We start from the raw sequence: 13,904 nt of genomic DNA on the forward strand, positions 1-13,904 counted from the left end.
TCTAACCAAGCCTGCTAGGGAAATTAAATATTTGTGCTTCTTCAAGGACCAAAGTCCCATCACTAAAGCCATGAGGGATATCTATCTTCATTTGCCTTTCCCCTATCTCTCCCCCTGAAAGATGATAACAAATCCCATTCATGGTGCCATTTCCATAAAAATACTGGCACTTTACGTTGGAAGAGCGAAGAAGGGAAAAGGGGTCTCACTGGGTCCCAGCAGGACTTGCACTGCAGCATTGCCATCTGACTTCTGTGCGACACCGAGTGCCAGCTGACCGCCCAGGCAGGTGGGATAGCCAACAGATAACAATTCTTCTCTTAGCCAGACAAAAATATTTATTTATTATTTCTAAATGAACTAAAGTATCTCATAGGAATGAAAATTCTAAGAAAAACATCATCAGCAGTATAGCAATGACATTTTTCATACTGGGTATTAAAAAGGCAACAACCTAAGGCCAAGCTATCCCTCTCCCCTGAACCCTTATTTAGAGGAGGTTCGCAGATGGTACAGGCTAGCAGGCACAGCCCGTACCATCTGCGAACCTCCTCTAAATACATTTTCTTTAGAAATTAAAATAAAAGCATAGGTAGAGCTTTTGTTCCTTCTGTCAGATAGAATCAACCTGTATTCTGAACATACGAAAGCAAAAGGTATTGTTGCCTCTCTGAAATACTTTAGCTACCCTACAAACGCACTAAGAATTATTTAGATAATCTTCCAAGCAAGTCATATGAATTTACGCATTTACAAAACACTCTCCATATCATTGAGTTTGGTAATGATATCTGCACCAATTGATATGAACTTCTTTGACAGCATGACAAAGATTGATTTGCTGGTATTCCTCAAGTCAGTTCTCACACCTTTAGCATCTGCTAGCCCCCCTCTGATTTTGGTAACTATGTATCTACTGGTCTTGCGCAACCAGAAGAGAAGGAACTGCAGGGAAATAAGCACTTGCAAATTAATTATCTTTGCCAGGCACTGAATTCCATTAAAAAAAAAAAAATTACAAAAAAAATTTACTGAAGCACAGAATAGGAAAATAGAGAAATATCTTTCAGCCAGGAGTATCATCAGCCAGAAGACATTTCTAATTATCTTTTTTTTTTACCGTGGAATTGATACCTCTAGGTGCAATTTCCACAGATCCTGAACTCTGGCTTGCTTCTACTTCCATGAACCCAAGCAGAATACTTACTAACTTCCAAGCTGCCAAAGCACACTTTGCAAGCTCCTACCGAAAAATCATTTTATTGTTAAACAAAAAAATTAAGTTAGCACAAAAATTATCAATCACTGAATTGTAAATAATCCTTCAGGAGATCTATATTATATCATCCTCTCAAACCACTAAAGAGTTCTGACTTCCAAAAGCAATCTTTGGACTAGTATCAAAATTGGGTTGTTGATTGAACTATCCATACATGAAAGCAAAATTAGGACAAAAAGGATTTTATGAAAACCAGCATTAGAGAAAACATTTTTCACATCCATTTAACACAAACTTGTCACAAGAGCGTAATTGCAAACAAAAATGTAATTTACCTATAACTACATCGTGGCCATCAACCAGGCCTGCAGAGAACAGCTCCTGAGAAACGCCATCTGCTGTGTCTGTCCAAAAGGTGAAATGAATAAGCATGAGAGCCCACAAAAACAACAAAAAGTATCAGTCATCCAATGCAATTCAGTAAAAATATATTTTAGTTCCAAAACACCCATGGAGGCAGGCTTGAATTCAAAATTATCTTCAATTAGGAGGAAAAAAGATAATTATCTTATCAGCCTCTGCACAGCAAATCACATGAGGCGATGATTTCGTTCATTGCAAACCCCCTACAGACCTTTCCTGGCCACCAGCATTTCTCCTCTATTACCTAACTACGTACTCCTACACGATTTTTAAGTTCAGTATCTTCACAACCAAAAAAAGAAACTATGTTTTGGTGTGGTTTTCACTGTTTTCTTGATGGTCTCCATTGTTCTGCGTATCTAGATAGAGATGTGCTACATACCCTTTCTTGTTTATTACCAGTGGGGCAACAGGTTACATGAATAGTCATTATTTTGAGCTTTAGGCTTAAAATAGCTTTTAAGCACTGTGACCCAGGAAATTCAGAGCTTTGGATCAATTTTGCATGAATTGCTATACCCGAATGGGTACAGTTCCTAAGTCCCTGTGACTACTACTTGCTCATGGATAAAGACTTCAGAAGGCTTAGAGGTAAGTAGGAGGAAACAGCAGGAACAAGCATAAATTCCAGCTAAGTCTCAACTGTAATATGGTCTCAACCCAAATATCTGCGTGGAGCGCGTGCTTTGAGGCAGTTACACAGTTGCATCATTTCCTCAAGAAAAACACAGAGCTGAAAAACAATATAGCTACGCTAGCCACAATTTCTGGAGAGCTCTGAAGATAAGAATCATAGCTGCCTTCTGGCTGCCTCAGTGACTGACTACTAGGAACAGTCCTGGTCTATTCTAGCCAAGTCAGAATTCTCAAATGGCTTATGTAACTGCTTAGAGAGTATTTAAGGAATTCTTTTGATGAGTGGCTACACCAGGATGCTATGTGCCCAATTAAGTAAGAGATCTCTTTTGTTATTACCCATTGCCAAAATCAATGAGAAATGCAGGTAGACAACAGAGAGTATATCCGTGCACAGAACCACTGCACATGAAAGAGACTATGATTTAGAGGAAAAGAGACACCTCTTCCAATCTGGATTAATTTTTAGGTGGAAGCTCTTTGAAGGTAATTCTAAATATATCTCAGAACTCAGTATTCACTATATGAAATGTGTTCATAGTTCAAAGGGGGGCATGCTCTAGTGGCGGAGATTGTAGGGTTTTTTTGTGTGCGTATGTTTGGAGTCGATGATCTCAAAGGTCCTTTCCAACCATGAAGATTCTATGATTCTTACTCAACATATCAGCCTCCTGTGCTTTTTATCCCAGTAACACTTGGTCTTATTCAAACAAAAGTAAATTTTACGAGTTCTTATAACTCGCAGCACTGGAAAGCCAATACAGTCCTACAAACATGCAGTAGAGTTTTAAGTTTCAATGACAGAATTTCTTTCTGGTGATGATACCAAATCTAGAGATGCAACTCAACTTTCAGTGAAGTCAGCATTTGAAAAAATGGTGTGCACTTCATATTTGTTAACAGATCATCTTTTATTATAAAGGGGAAAGAAACTCAAATATTGCCACCATCACCACATACACCCTTATAGCTACTATATTCTGTTTCCTATGATGTTTTCCAAATGCGAAAGTGGAAATTATAAATCCATAAATATTGCTATGCAAGATCTTATATGCCACATAGATCATTTCAACAAGACAAGAAATTTATAAAGTATACTGGGGATCAAGTCTTCTAATATATACTATGCATTATGCAAACTTGCCACTAGAATTTACATACATCTGCTATTCTTGTTCAAGTGAAGTTCAATATAAAGCTCTACACAGTAGGAAACATTTCAGAGAGATAGTTTGTATTATCTATAAGCAGTAATCAATTTCTGAAATACCTTTTTGCGCAATAAAAGAATAATTCAATTGAAGGAGCCTTACCTCTACCTGGAGTAAACTCAAACCGTATGTCATTAAGTTCTTTCCTGGAGTTCCTGAAAAACATTCAGTGTATACATTAAAATGTAATGAACAACACAACAGAACAAAACAACTATTCAGTTCCTACACCCAAAGAATACCTATGGCATTGACAACAGCATTTTTGTAGTGTGGATTTCCTCAACTTCAAAAACACTGCTCTCCCAAAGTGCCAAGACTGGAGAGACTCCGCCACATTTTCATGGCAGTATTTTTGGGAAAACTAACAGAAAGATGTGCTTAAGCTGAAGAGCGCCTTGGGTAACCTAAAGGACCAAAATAAGGTCCTCTGATAAATATTTTCCTTTCCAAGTTCAAAAGACACTCCGCCATACCTACTCTACTAGTTCAACATAGTCTGAATCGTATGCGTTACCCCTTCTCCTCTAAGAGTAACAAAATACTGACTTGGACTTAAAGATCCCTAACTGAGATCACATACATACAGGGATGCTCGTTTAAGAGACAAAGTATCTAGCAAACATTAAATGCTGAAAAGCAGTGTTTGATGCACAGTGTTTACACATCTCTTTTGAAATGAGTAGCTCTTTCACTGACCACCATCGCCTCCGCAGTGAGGTTCTATCTGCACGTACAATAAGCAGCAGTATGAAAGCCAAAGGTCTTCTGCCTTCCTGTTTGACATGAAGTGCTTTAACCAGTTCAGCGTATGACACAGTCATAAGGGACTTAATACTTACGTTAAAGAACTCTTTTATAGTCTCATACTGTGCTCCAAAACTCCATTCCTTGCACGTTTCCAGCTTCTGTTTTAGTTAATAATTTCTACCATCAGTAAAACATTAACCTCTTTGCAAAATAGATGTCCATCTCATTTTCGGAAACGGCAAGCCGACTGAGCACAGGGATGAACTTAATTGCTGTAGCACACACTTTTTCCAATGAATAGCTCAATCCACTTGAAAAGCTAATAGCAACAGAATGTGTTTTGCAGTCCATTATTCTTCTCCTCAGCAAGGAAACTGTATGCAAGCTCATATTTCAGTGTACCAGGCCATGAAGTCTTGCTGTGGGAAAACTAAATCCAACAGGCAGGCATATTCAGCTGTGACTTACAGCTATTATCACTTGCTAAATACTTACAAAAATATTACATCCACACGCAGGAACGCAAAACCCAAACTGATCGGCAACACAGACAAAAGCAAGATATCAAACCCTGAAAAATAAGTATGCCATGTGCGGTGCTTAAAATGAAAAGTATTCATTTACTGAATACAATGAATGCTTCAAAGCTGAAAAAGTTTCAGGTTCCCAAAATTCTACTCTAAATAAAAAAAAAACTATAGGAGTTGCAGATCACTAATACAAAGCTGCAGATAACACAGGTAGCCAGATACAGCTTTAGGAGGCTCATTTCTTTCTGTTGTAGAAATCTGCAGCCACTATATGGAATATTGCACAGTCTGTTTTTATTCAACAGAGAATTAGTATCAATCTCAGTTCTTCCCCGCCCCTTAGAAAAACCTGGATGGCTTTCTGTTAAAAGAAAAAAAAAAAACAAACCAAACATATGACCCATCTCTGAGTTCTCTTTTGACAATCCACTTCCTTTTGCTGAAATTTATTTTATCTAATAAGCTTGTTAAAAGTGCCGCTTTCCAAAAATAGGGAAGTTGCAAAGAAATTTAGCATCCTTCTTATATAAGATATGTTTTGACTGAATGTGGAATGCAGCTCAGACTTAGATACTCATTTCCTGCACACATTTTTGAAGAAGCAAATTGAAGGAATAAAAACTTTATCTCACACCTTTGCAGAGGTAAAACAGAAAGTTTTGCTTATTAGCAGCTATACCGAATTGCTCCAGCCTGCACATCTTTTTCCACAGAGGCCAACACTAAAACCAGCTGAAAAGTAATTCTGTAGATCTTGCACTCTTAAGAGTCACCTATCTAGAAACTAATACATTAGGCTCTCAGATTATATCATTCCACAGACCTCCCATAAGTAGAACATCCACCATACAAAAAGGCACTAAGTAATTTTGAACTCCCATGAAAATTAACCAGCTTCCTAACGGACTGATAGAGCTATGTGAGAGACCAGCTGTTCCTAATGCAGCCTCTTTCCTTGAGCAGGATGCAAATGGGGCGTATTTTACTTTGTCTCCAAATTGCAGAATGTCCCAAATAGAAAGCTAATGGGTCCAATCTGTTTATTTAAGTCAAGGTGAAAAATCAAGGAAGGTTGATATGTATTCAGCCATCCAACTCTGCTATCTGGAATTGTCACACTGAACTATTTTGAACTTAGGACACTTCTGCTTTCTCTTTAATGGTACACTACTATTCGGAAAAGCAAAACAAAGGAAGTTTGGCAAGATTAATTTGCTAGAAGCCTGTAAGTGCTTTTGCTTATGTTTCCATTACCTTCCAGACGTTTATTGATTTTCATAAATTATTTATTCCACTATATAGTCCACCAAGTAGAAGACGCACTCGAATTCTCCCCTAAAAGCTGTTCATGCTCTTCTCCAGTCTTCAGACACTTCCCTGGTTCTAGTTAGTGTCACTGTTACTGCACATTAGAGTTTGCTAGTTCCCTTGATACGCTTGGTGACAACTGTTTGGACTTGCTGATTTATTTGTAGGCAGTTTCCAAGCAGCGTTTCATTTGTTCCACTGGAGTTCTCTTTTTACTTACATCCATTACATTCCTATCATGCAGTACCACACACAGACTTTATTTCTGCTAAATAGAAATAGGATTTGAAGAAAGGCACTTAGTATCTCTGTGATTAATAATTTTATCTTCTTCATCATTTCTTAATGGTCCCTAGTTTCTCTAATGTGTTTGTGAAAAAGTTATTTCTATTTTAAAATGCAAACTCAGACCTTTTTTCCATCTCTTATAATACCTCTTATTTGCTTCTTGCTCGGTGCCATTACAGACTAATAGACCTTGATTATCATGGATAAAAACAGCCCATCTCTTCTAAAAAGTAGTAAATTTTAAATATGTTTGTGCATTTTAGCACACTGAAGTTTATTTATTTCCTGCAGGTTGCTTTTCATTATGCTGTCACCTCCAACAGGAGGAATTCCGCGGAACTGCACTGAATAAGGGTGACACCAAAGCACGTCATGCTAAGACATTTTGGCAGCCATCTTTCTCGCAAAGTAATTTCAGAATTTAAAACTTTATACTTTATGAAAGCATATTTTGCAAATCTCTATTATTACTTTGTTTTTATCAGGACCACCTGATGTGCACACTAAGATTGCTAGATCTGCTTTTCTAGGCAATAATGCTTCCTCAAAGAAACAGAAAAAGCACATGGGCCAACTTCATCACTTAGCCCCCCGCCTATAAACTCAGGCCATCCTGTCATTAGGATATGAAACAAAGATGCTCTGTTTTGAAGGAAATGATTTGCAGAACAATGCTGGTATTTACAAAAATCAGGATTAGAGAATAAACAAATTATGCAGCTGTTCAGACTGACATGGTTCTACTGAAAAAATCCACAGACATGAAAGAGATTTCAGGCATTCACATTTAAAGACAAAGCCTTTCAAATAATTATCTAATGATAGCGTAATTCCTGCTATAGTCAAATTAACTATGTTCCACGCTCTTGATAAAAGATCTACATTGTTGACTTAAAATAGGAAATCATGTTTGTGCAATGATGCAAGTGTAAATTGGAGACATTAAATGTCATTATTTCTTTTGTCCTTAAATGCAGAATGTCTATCATGTAAGTGAGATTCAAGAAAATTAGATGTCTTGGAATTAAGGTCTGAATCATGCTAGGAGAGCTTGATTATGTATCAAGCTTCAAGCTTTCATTCTTTTTTACTACTACTTTTCTTTTTTTCCACAAATTTATCCACCACTCCCTACGCAGAGTTACCTGAAACATCAGCTTCCATTTCCCCCAAGCTTCAGCATCTTCCATATAGCCCTCAGGGAGAGTCTGTATTGCTGAATGAGATGCAGAGATGCATCTTACCGTAGCTAAGTAACATTATATTCTTCCTTCCCAAAATAAAAAAAAAAAAAAAAATCTCAAATAAGGCAAGCTGGAAGAAGGGTGCGTGCGTGTGTGTAAGAACGCACAGGTTTTATCTCTGCATCACTTGCTGAATTTTCAGACTTGAGCTACTTGATCATCATGCGTGGTTTACAAAGACCGATATAAGGAGCTAAGTGTCCAAAAACACAGGTGATAACAGAATGGTAATCAACAAAACTGACTTGTACAGAGAACATGTACATCACATGGAATCTGCATAATTTATGGCTTTTGATTAGTTACAGCAGAAGCAAGATTCCCTATTTTTTTCATTCTCTTATTTGAGGTGAAATCAGAAACCATGCATTACAGGCGCTGCCCCATCATCACCAGACACATCACTATGTCACGTCGACAGCAAGCACTGTCTAGTCTATACTACAGGCATGCCAGACATCCATGCTTTCACCCATTGGTAACTTCTGCTGGCATTTCACATATACATCCTCTTCCATGAAACTATTTATTTTCTTAATCAAATGCTATTTTTTAATGCAACTGTTTAATCATCCTTTCCCATCCCTACAACGGAAAACCAATCCAAAAATCTTAGTTCTCATCATCTCCATTCTTTTCCACTTGCATACGTGATCTTAACCTACCTGAAAGTATGTTGCTCTATGCTAACGTTATCCATCTTGCATGCTAACAATTCTTTTCATTGGTATATGATTTTTCTGTATTATGGTTATCCAGCCCTAACAAGGCATAGGCATATTCTCTATTTCTATGGACTGATGAGTGGAAGCAGCAAAAGACAGAGCTTTCCTGGAGCAACGAGTTCACTCTTATTAGCCCATTTCCTTACCACTGAACGTATTTTAACAGACTCCAGCATACAGATGCTGCAGCTCTGGTCTAGGGCACATTCTACCTTCTCTTTCACTTATTTTTCCATATTTCTGCATGATTAAAATTAAATATATATATATATGAAAGATAGATAGATAGTAATAGATCTATATATCTTCTATCTATATAAGATAGATATCTACATATACCTACATATATATCTACATAGATAGGAGGAGGAAGATGTATCTATATATATGGATTTTCCTTCTTTCATCCTCTTTTTACTGAGGATGTTCAGCCTCCAGTTGAACATGGAGGACATTCCCAGTCAATAAGTGAAAACATTTTAAAAAAAACCAACACAACAAAACAAAAAAAACCTAAAACCAAAAAAGCCCAAAACAAACAAAACAAAACACCGCCCACCCCCAGCCCCCTCCCCCCCCCCCCCAAAAACCCCCAACAACCAAACAACATACCACCAACCCAAAAGCTACGCTTTATGGTATGGTCAACAAAATACAAGCTCTGACGAGGCAAGGGTCCTTGGTTTGCCCATGTGGGGAGGTAGTCAAGAAGCACCATTTTTAAAGAACAGGTCGCCTAGTAAAAGGGGCACCTGCACCTTCAGGATCTGATCAGCATTGAGGAGGGCCATGGTCCAATTAACCAAATCATAAGACAGCATTCTCAGAAGACAGACACAAGACTTATTTCTTCCATCCACTTTTCAGATCATGACTTGTTGTAACTCAGCAACAGAATTGATCTACACGTTAAAAAAAATGTGCATCGAGTGTGTGCTCCCTAAAATGGAAAAGTTTGTCAATGGGTAGTTTTGTCAAACCCTAACAAGTCTGGATAGTGGAAGAGACAGCAGCAGAATATGTATTCTTCTCTGGAACCAGAAATAAAGTAGTCTTCAACTGAAACTGTAAAAACGTTATAATAAATGCCACCATAACACATGCTTCACCAGCCAGCCTTTCCTCTCCCCATACTCCTACTAGTCCTACTCGCACAAGAACAGAATTTCAGGGACTAGTGACACTGGCCAAGTCTAAAAGTCAGTGTGCTTTAACAAAATACACGCACTGAAAATAAACATCACACTTATCACACCTGTACAAAATTTAGGTCTCACAGATGCTCCTCCCCTCCAAAATTTGAACTACATTGAAACTACCATGGAAAAAAACCCGTAAGTTAGAATGGAAAAAAAAACCAAGACAGCATAGCTTAAGAAACAAGGGCAAGCAGTACGGTATTTGCACTGTGTCACTGCAGTTGCTGGTGTAATTAAAACCACAGAAGCATTTAAATGACTTGTGCATTTAGACCGCAGAGAAAGCAGAAGTTCACATCAAAATGGAGTGGACTAATCAGAGTGATAGGTAGGCTGTACATCCTAGAGCTGTACTCATCCAAATTTAATTCTACATTTCTGGGGCAAGATCTGTGTGTGCACAATGCAAGAAATATAATTAAGGGAAAACCACAGAAGACTAGGGTTTGTTATTGTTTTTTGGGGTTTTTGTTGTTTTTTGTTGCTATTCAAATGCTGGAAGGACAAATGTTATTTGGCCACACCAAATGTTATTCAAATGCAAAAGGTCATTTTCCTTCTCACAATAACTTGTCACCCATTTCTCACTTTCACGTGCTTAAGGCTTAATGCACAAGTTAAACATGGCTCTCTTTATAACCTGGCTTTTATAGCATTAGTTTATTCCGCAAGTGCTGTATTTTTCAGTCAATGCTCTGCATTACACATGGAGAAAACTGGTCACAGAAGCAACGAAAGAGATGCAGACAGCACCACTCCGTAAAAACAACTGAGAGTTTACTTTCTTGATAGGCAATAATTTACTGGTTTTTTTTTTTTTTTTTCCAGCAGAATTTAGTTTGTGGCAAGCTATTCAACAAGGAAAATCCTGCTTAAGAGGTGCAGTACCCCTTTTTAAGTATTGTCTATTAAAAACCTATACTGAAGATATATAGTACCTGTTTCTAATCTTGGTTTTGATTAATTAAAACTTTGTTTCAACTGTATTTACAGAAGACAGCTAATATACACAAAACAGTGAAATGCAAAATGGCACTTTACTTTCAGTACTGCAATGAGGATGTGGGAGTAGAATCTTTGAAAGTGGTCCCAGTTAGAGGTTTTGCCTGGCATCTAAATCTTCTGATCTTTTACTTTTTTGCCTTACAATTGTCTTACGCTTCAACTGTGGGAATGTATCTATTCAGCTAGGGCAGGGAAACCAAGAACCTACTCCTATCCCTACAAAAAAAAAATAAAATTAAAAAAATCAAATCACAGCTCACTTCTTCCCCACTGCCCCCTCCCCCTCTTTTTTTTTCTTCTGAAGTCATGGTACTCTGCACACAGCAGAACCAAAGCAGTAATAAGGGGATGCCTGTTTATTAAAGTAATTTCATGAATCAGAACTTTAAAGCTCCTGTTGTATCACGCTAACACAACAGAAGCATTTACCGTATGTAAAGAAGCATTAGCCTTCTGAGGATTCAGCACATGTTTATGTAAATCCCTTTCTCTCCAATACTTCCATGCTCAGTTATCATTTACCAATCAATATCCAGCCCCCTCCATTACACATTACCATACTATCGAAAGCAGATCATGTCTGTTCAGCATTGTGGAGAGAGATGGTTCTTCTCAACTTATTTTTAATGACTTCAGGTCAATTCTAGATTAAATGGAAGGGCATTTCTGTTAACTTCTGGTAGGAGTGAAACAGAAGTTTGAAGTCTACCCTGCGTCCAGATTGCCACCAAGTAGAATGGGACTACAGTCCCTCTGTATTAGTAACACGTAGTCCTGAAATATACAGTTCTTTGAAGTCCATAAAAACTTTACCATTTACTTCAGTGGTTCTGAAAAAACTCCACAGGTTTACAACTTATCCACTGCCATATACATTACTGGAAGAAGGAAGAAAGAAGCTGATGATGGTTCAAGATTAAGTTTTAGGACCCAAAAGTTAAATGTACAAAACACTGTCACTACCATTTAATTTTTACATGTTCTTAGGTAAAAAGCAGATCCCTGAAATGATGCAGGGCCCACTGGTTAATCACTGTACTTCAAGAGGTAGCAGTAATACTAACGGCCAAACACAGCCAAATGATGCTTTCAAGACTGAAAAACAGCCAATGTCCCAATGAGACACTGTCATTTGGCTGTTAAGCTGTTGGAATGAAACAGCTGTTAAAGATCTACTATCTGTATGCCATCTACCATACAAAAAAAGCACGCGTACCTCACAAAAAGCAGCCGAGTGAATTGTTACAGACACAATTAGATCAACTGTCCACAGCTCCAGGGCAGCCCACAGCTCCTCCAGCAGGAAAGGACTTTACAACAGTTCAACCCATAGCTGACCAGTCCCAAGTTGCTTAAGACTTAATAGAAAATAGAACGCTTCCAATCTAGTAAAAATGGATGGGATATGATAGTAAAACTAAGAAAACGCACAAGTTGTGTTGTAGAAGAAACACAAGAAAATTAGCTGATACACCCAAGTATCAACAGGCAATTCTGCAAAACCGTGTTTATCATTATAGAAGTGACACAGGAACATTAAGCCATCCGCTCCATCCACTGGTTTACAGCCCCAAGTCATCATTCCTTGAGAAAAGTATGTTAGAACTAGAGACATTTTAGATATATCTATACCTAAACATACTTTTAAGTAGGCTCTTCTCTGTTTCCGCAGCTACTGAAGCCAAATGAAAAGAATGTTATCAGCCCTTCCAACTTTTTTCCTTGTTACATTCATTCCCAGCCAATTCAAACAGCAAACTCTGGAGTTGTTTTTTTTTACCTCAATTCTCAGTGACCCATTTCTCTGCATAGGCAGTGAAAAGCAGTATTCACTTGCATCATCTTTTTTGAGGCTCACACTTCCTACCTGCTCTCATATATCGGCAGGTGGAAACAACTTAGACAAAGAGCTACCAGTTTTGTTGCTGCAGAAAGGGCCATATTAATCATCAGTTTTCCCTAAAATTATTCCTGAATTAGCACAGGAGTTTTTTTAAAAAACACTGGTAAAGATTTAACTTGTGAAAAGCATCAGTATTTTTAACAAGTACTTGAAATACAATGAAGGGCACTACGCAGTTACACTGAGAATTTATTAATGTGGTAAAATCTCCATACTTGGTCAAAACCAGAAGTGATCTAAAACTGACTTGTTCCTAGAAAAAAGTGGAGTTAAGTACAGATGAAATCAATAACGTTCAAAAACAATCACACTGAAGTCATCAGTGAGAGCATTTCAATAACAGAGAGGACAATTGCCATGCACATAATCTGACCACTTTGTTAAACATTACAGCATGCTGTGGTTATAGTTGCCTTTCTTGGATATGCCAATAGTTTAAATTACCCCCTCCGAGTATGTCTGTGAAAGATCTCTGTATTTCTTGATACCAAAAATTATTGATCATTGCACAGTTTAAGGAAGTCAAACCTGTAATCTCTGTGTGACTGAAGCGATGCACCATCTGCCTGGCTGATGAGAGGTGGCAGAGTAACTAACAGATTAAACACACAAAGGCTTACTTTGTATGCTTCTGCATGCCTGGTGCACAAGAGAGATTATAACCTGTTAGTCCAGTGACAAGTTCTCCAGTACAGCGTTGTAAAATGGCCAAAATGCTTGAAGCAAAATTTCAGTTCTTTAAATCGGAAAGTGCAAAAGGCAGATCATTGCCAGGAGGCTAGGGGTACTTCAGAAGAGAGCTCTAGAAAAGTGATTTCATTTGTAAAATCAAGACAAAAGATCGGGTTTCTTTGTCCTTTTGTTTCCCTTCTTTTATTCTGTCTTTTGTAAATAATACAATAAAAAGTCATAATGGAATAAAAAAGTACCTCTAGCGATTTTAAAATTTCAGTGTCAGCAACACCCCCAAATGCAATTGTCTGCTTAATTTACAACCACAGCTATGCAGGCTAAATGGCTAATTCCTTGCCATCTAAATATTTAGACATTCAAATCTTCTTGATACCCTAAATTTAATAAGCAGTAACAATATATTGATTCCTTGGCTCAATAATTATCAACTTTATATAGAAAAGTTTTTTTGATAAACAAATATACCAGTTCTCTATTAAGTAAGTGACGGTGTAGCAATTGCATCCAGGATTATTTTGGTCATAATTAAAATAAATTCTTAAATGTTCAATTTCTTTTCAATAAAAAATACAGCAAGGCATAAAAACATCCTTAAGTAGTGAGTACGAAATGCATAATTTACCATTTTAAAAGAGAAAGCTTTGAAAGAAATAATAGAGGTACAAAAGGAAAACAGGATTAGAATCAATAGTTTAATCAAGGGTTCCTCCTTACTGATTTCAGTCATGATTTAATCATGATTAAACAGGTTATTTAAATCAAGTCTC

General features: G+C 37.5%; 1 protein-coding gene across 1 annotated transcript in view; it reads right to left on the minus strand.

Moving 5' to 3' along the window:
- Positions 1 to 13,904, minus strand: part of STK39 (serine/threonine kinase 39) — a 102,343-nt gene that overhangs the window by 20,670 nt on the left and 67,769 nt on the right. Inside the window, exons 14-15 of the mRNA XM_054209989.1 lie at positions 3,595 to 3,647; positions 1,555 to 1,623 (exon numbers count right to left, since the gene is read on the minus strand). Coding sequence (XP_054065964.1) covers positions 1,555 to 1,623; positions 3,595 to 3,647 — 122 coding nt within the window. The remainder of the gene's footprint in view (positions 1 to 1,554; positions 1,624 to 3,594; positions 3,648 to 13,904) is intronic.

Source organism: Rissa tridactyla, chromosome 7 (assembly GCF_028500815.1).
Source record: "Rissa tridactyla isolate bRisTri1 chromosome 7, bRisTri1.patW.cur.20221130, whole genome shotgun sequence".
Classification (NCBI taxonomy): domain Eukaryota; kingdom Metazoa; phylum Chordata; class Aves; order Charadriiformes; family Laridae; genus Rissa; species Rissa tridactyla.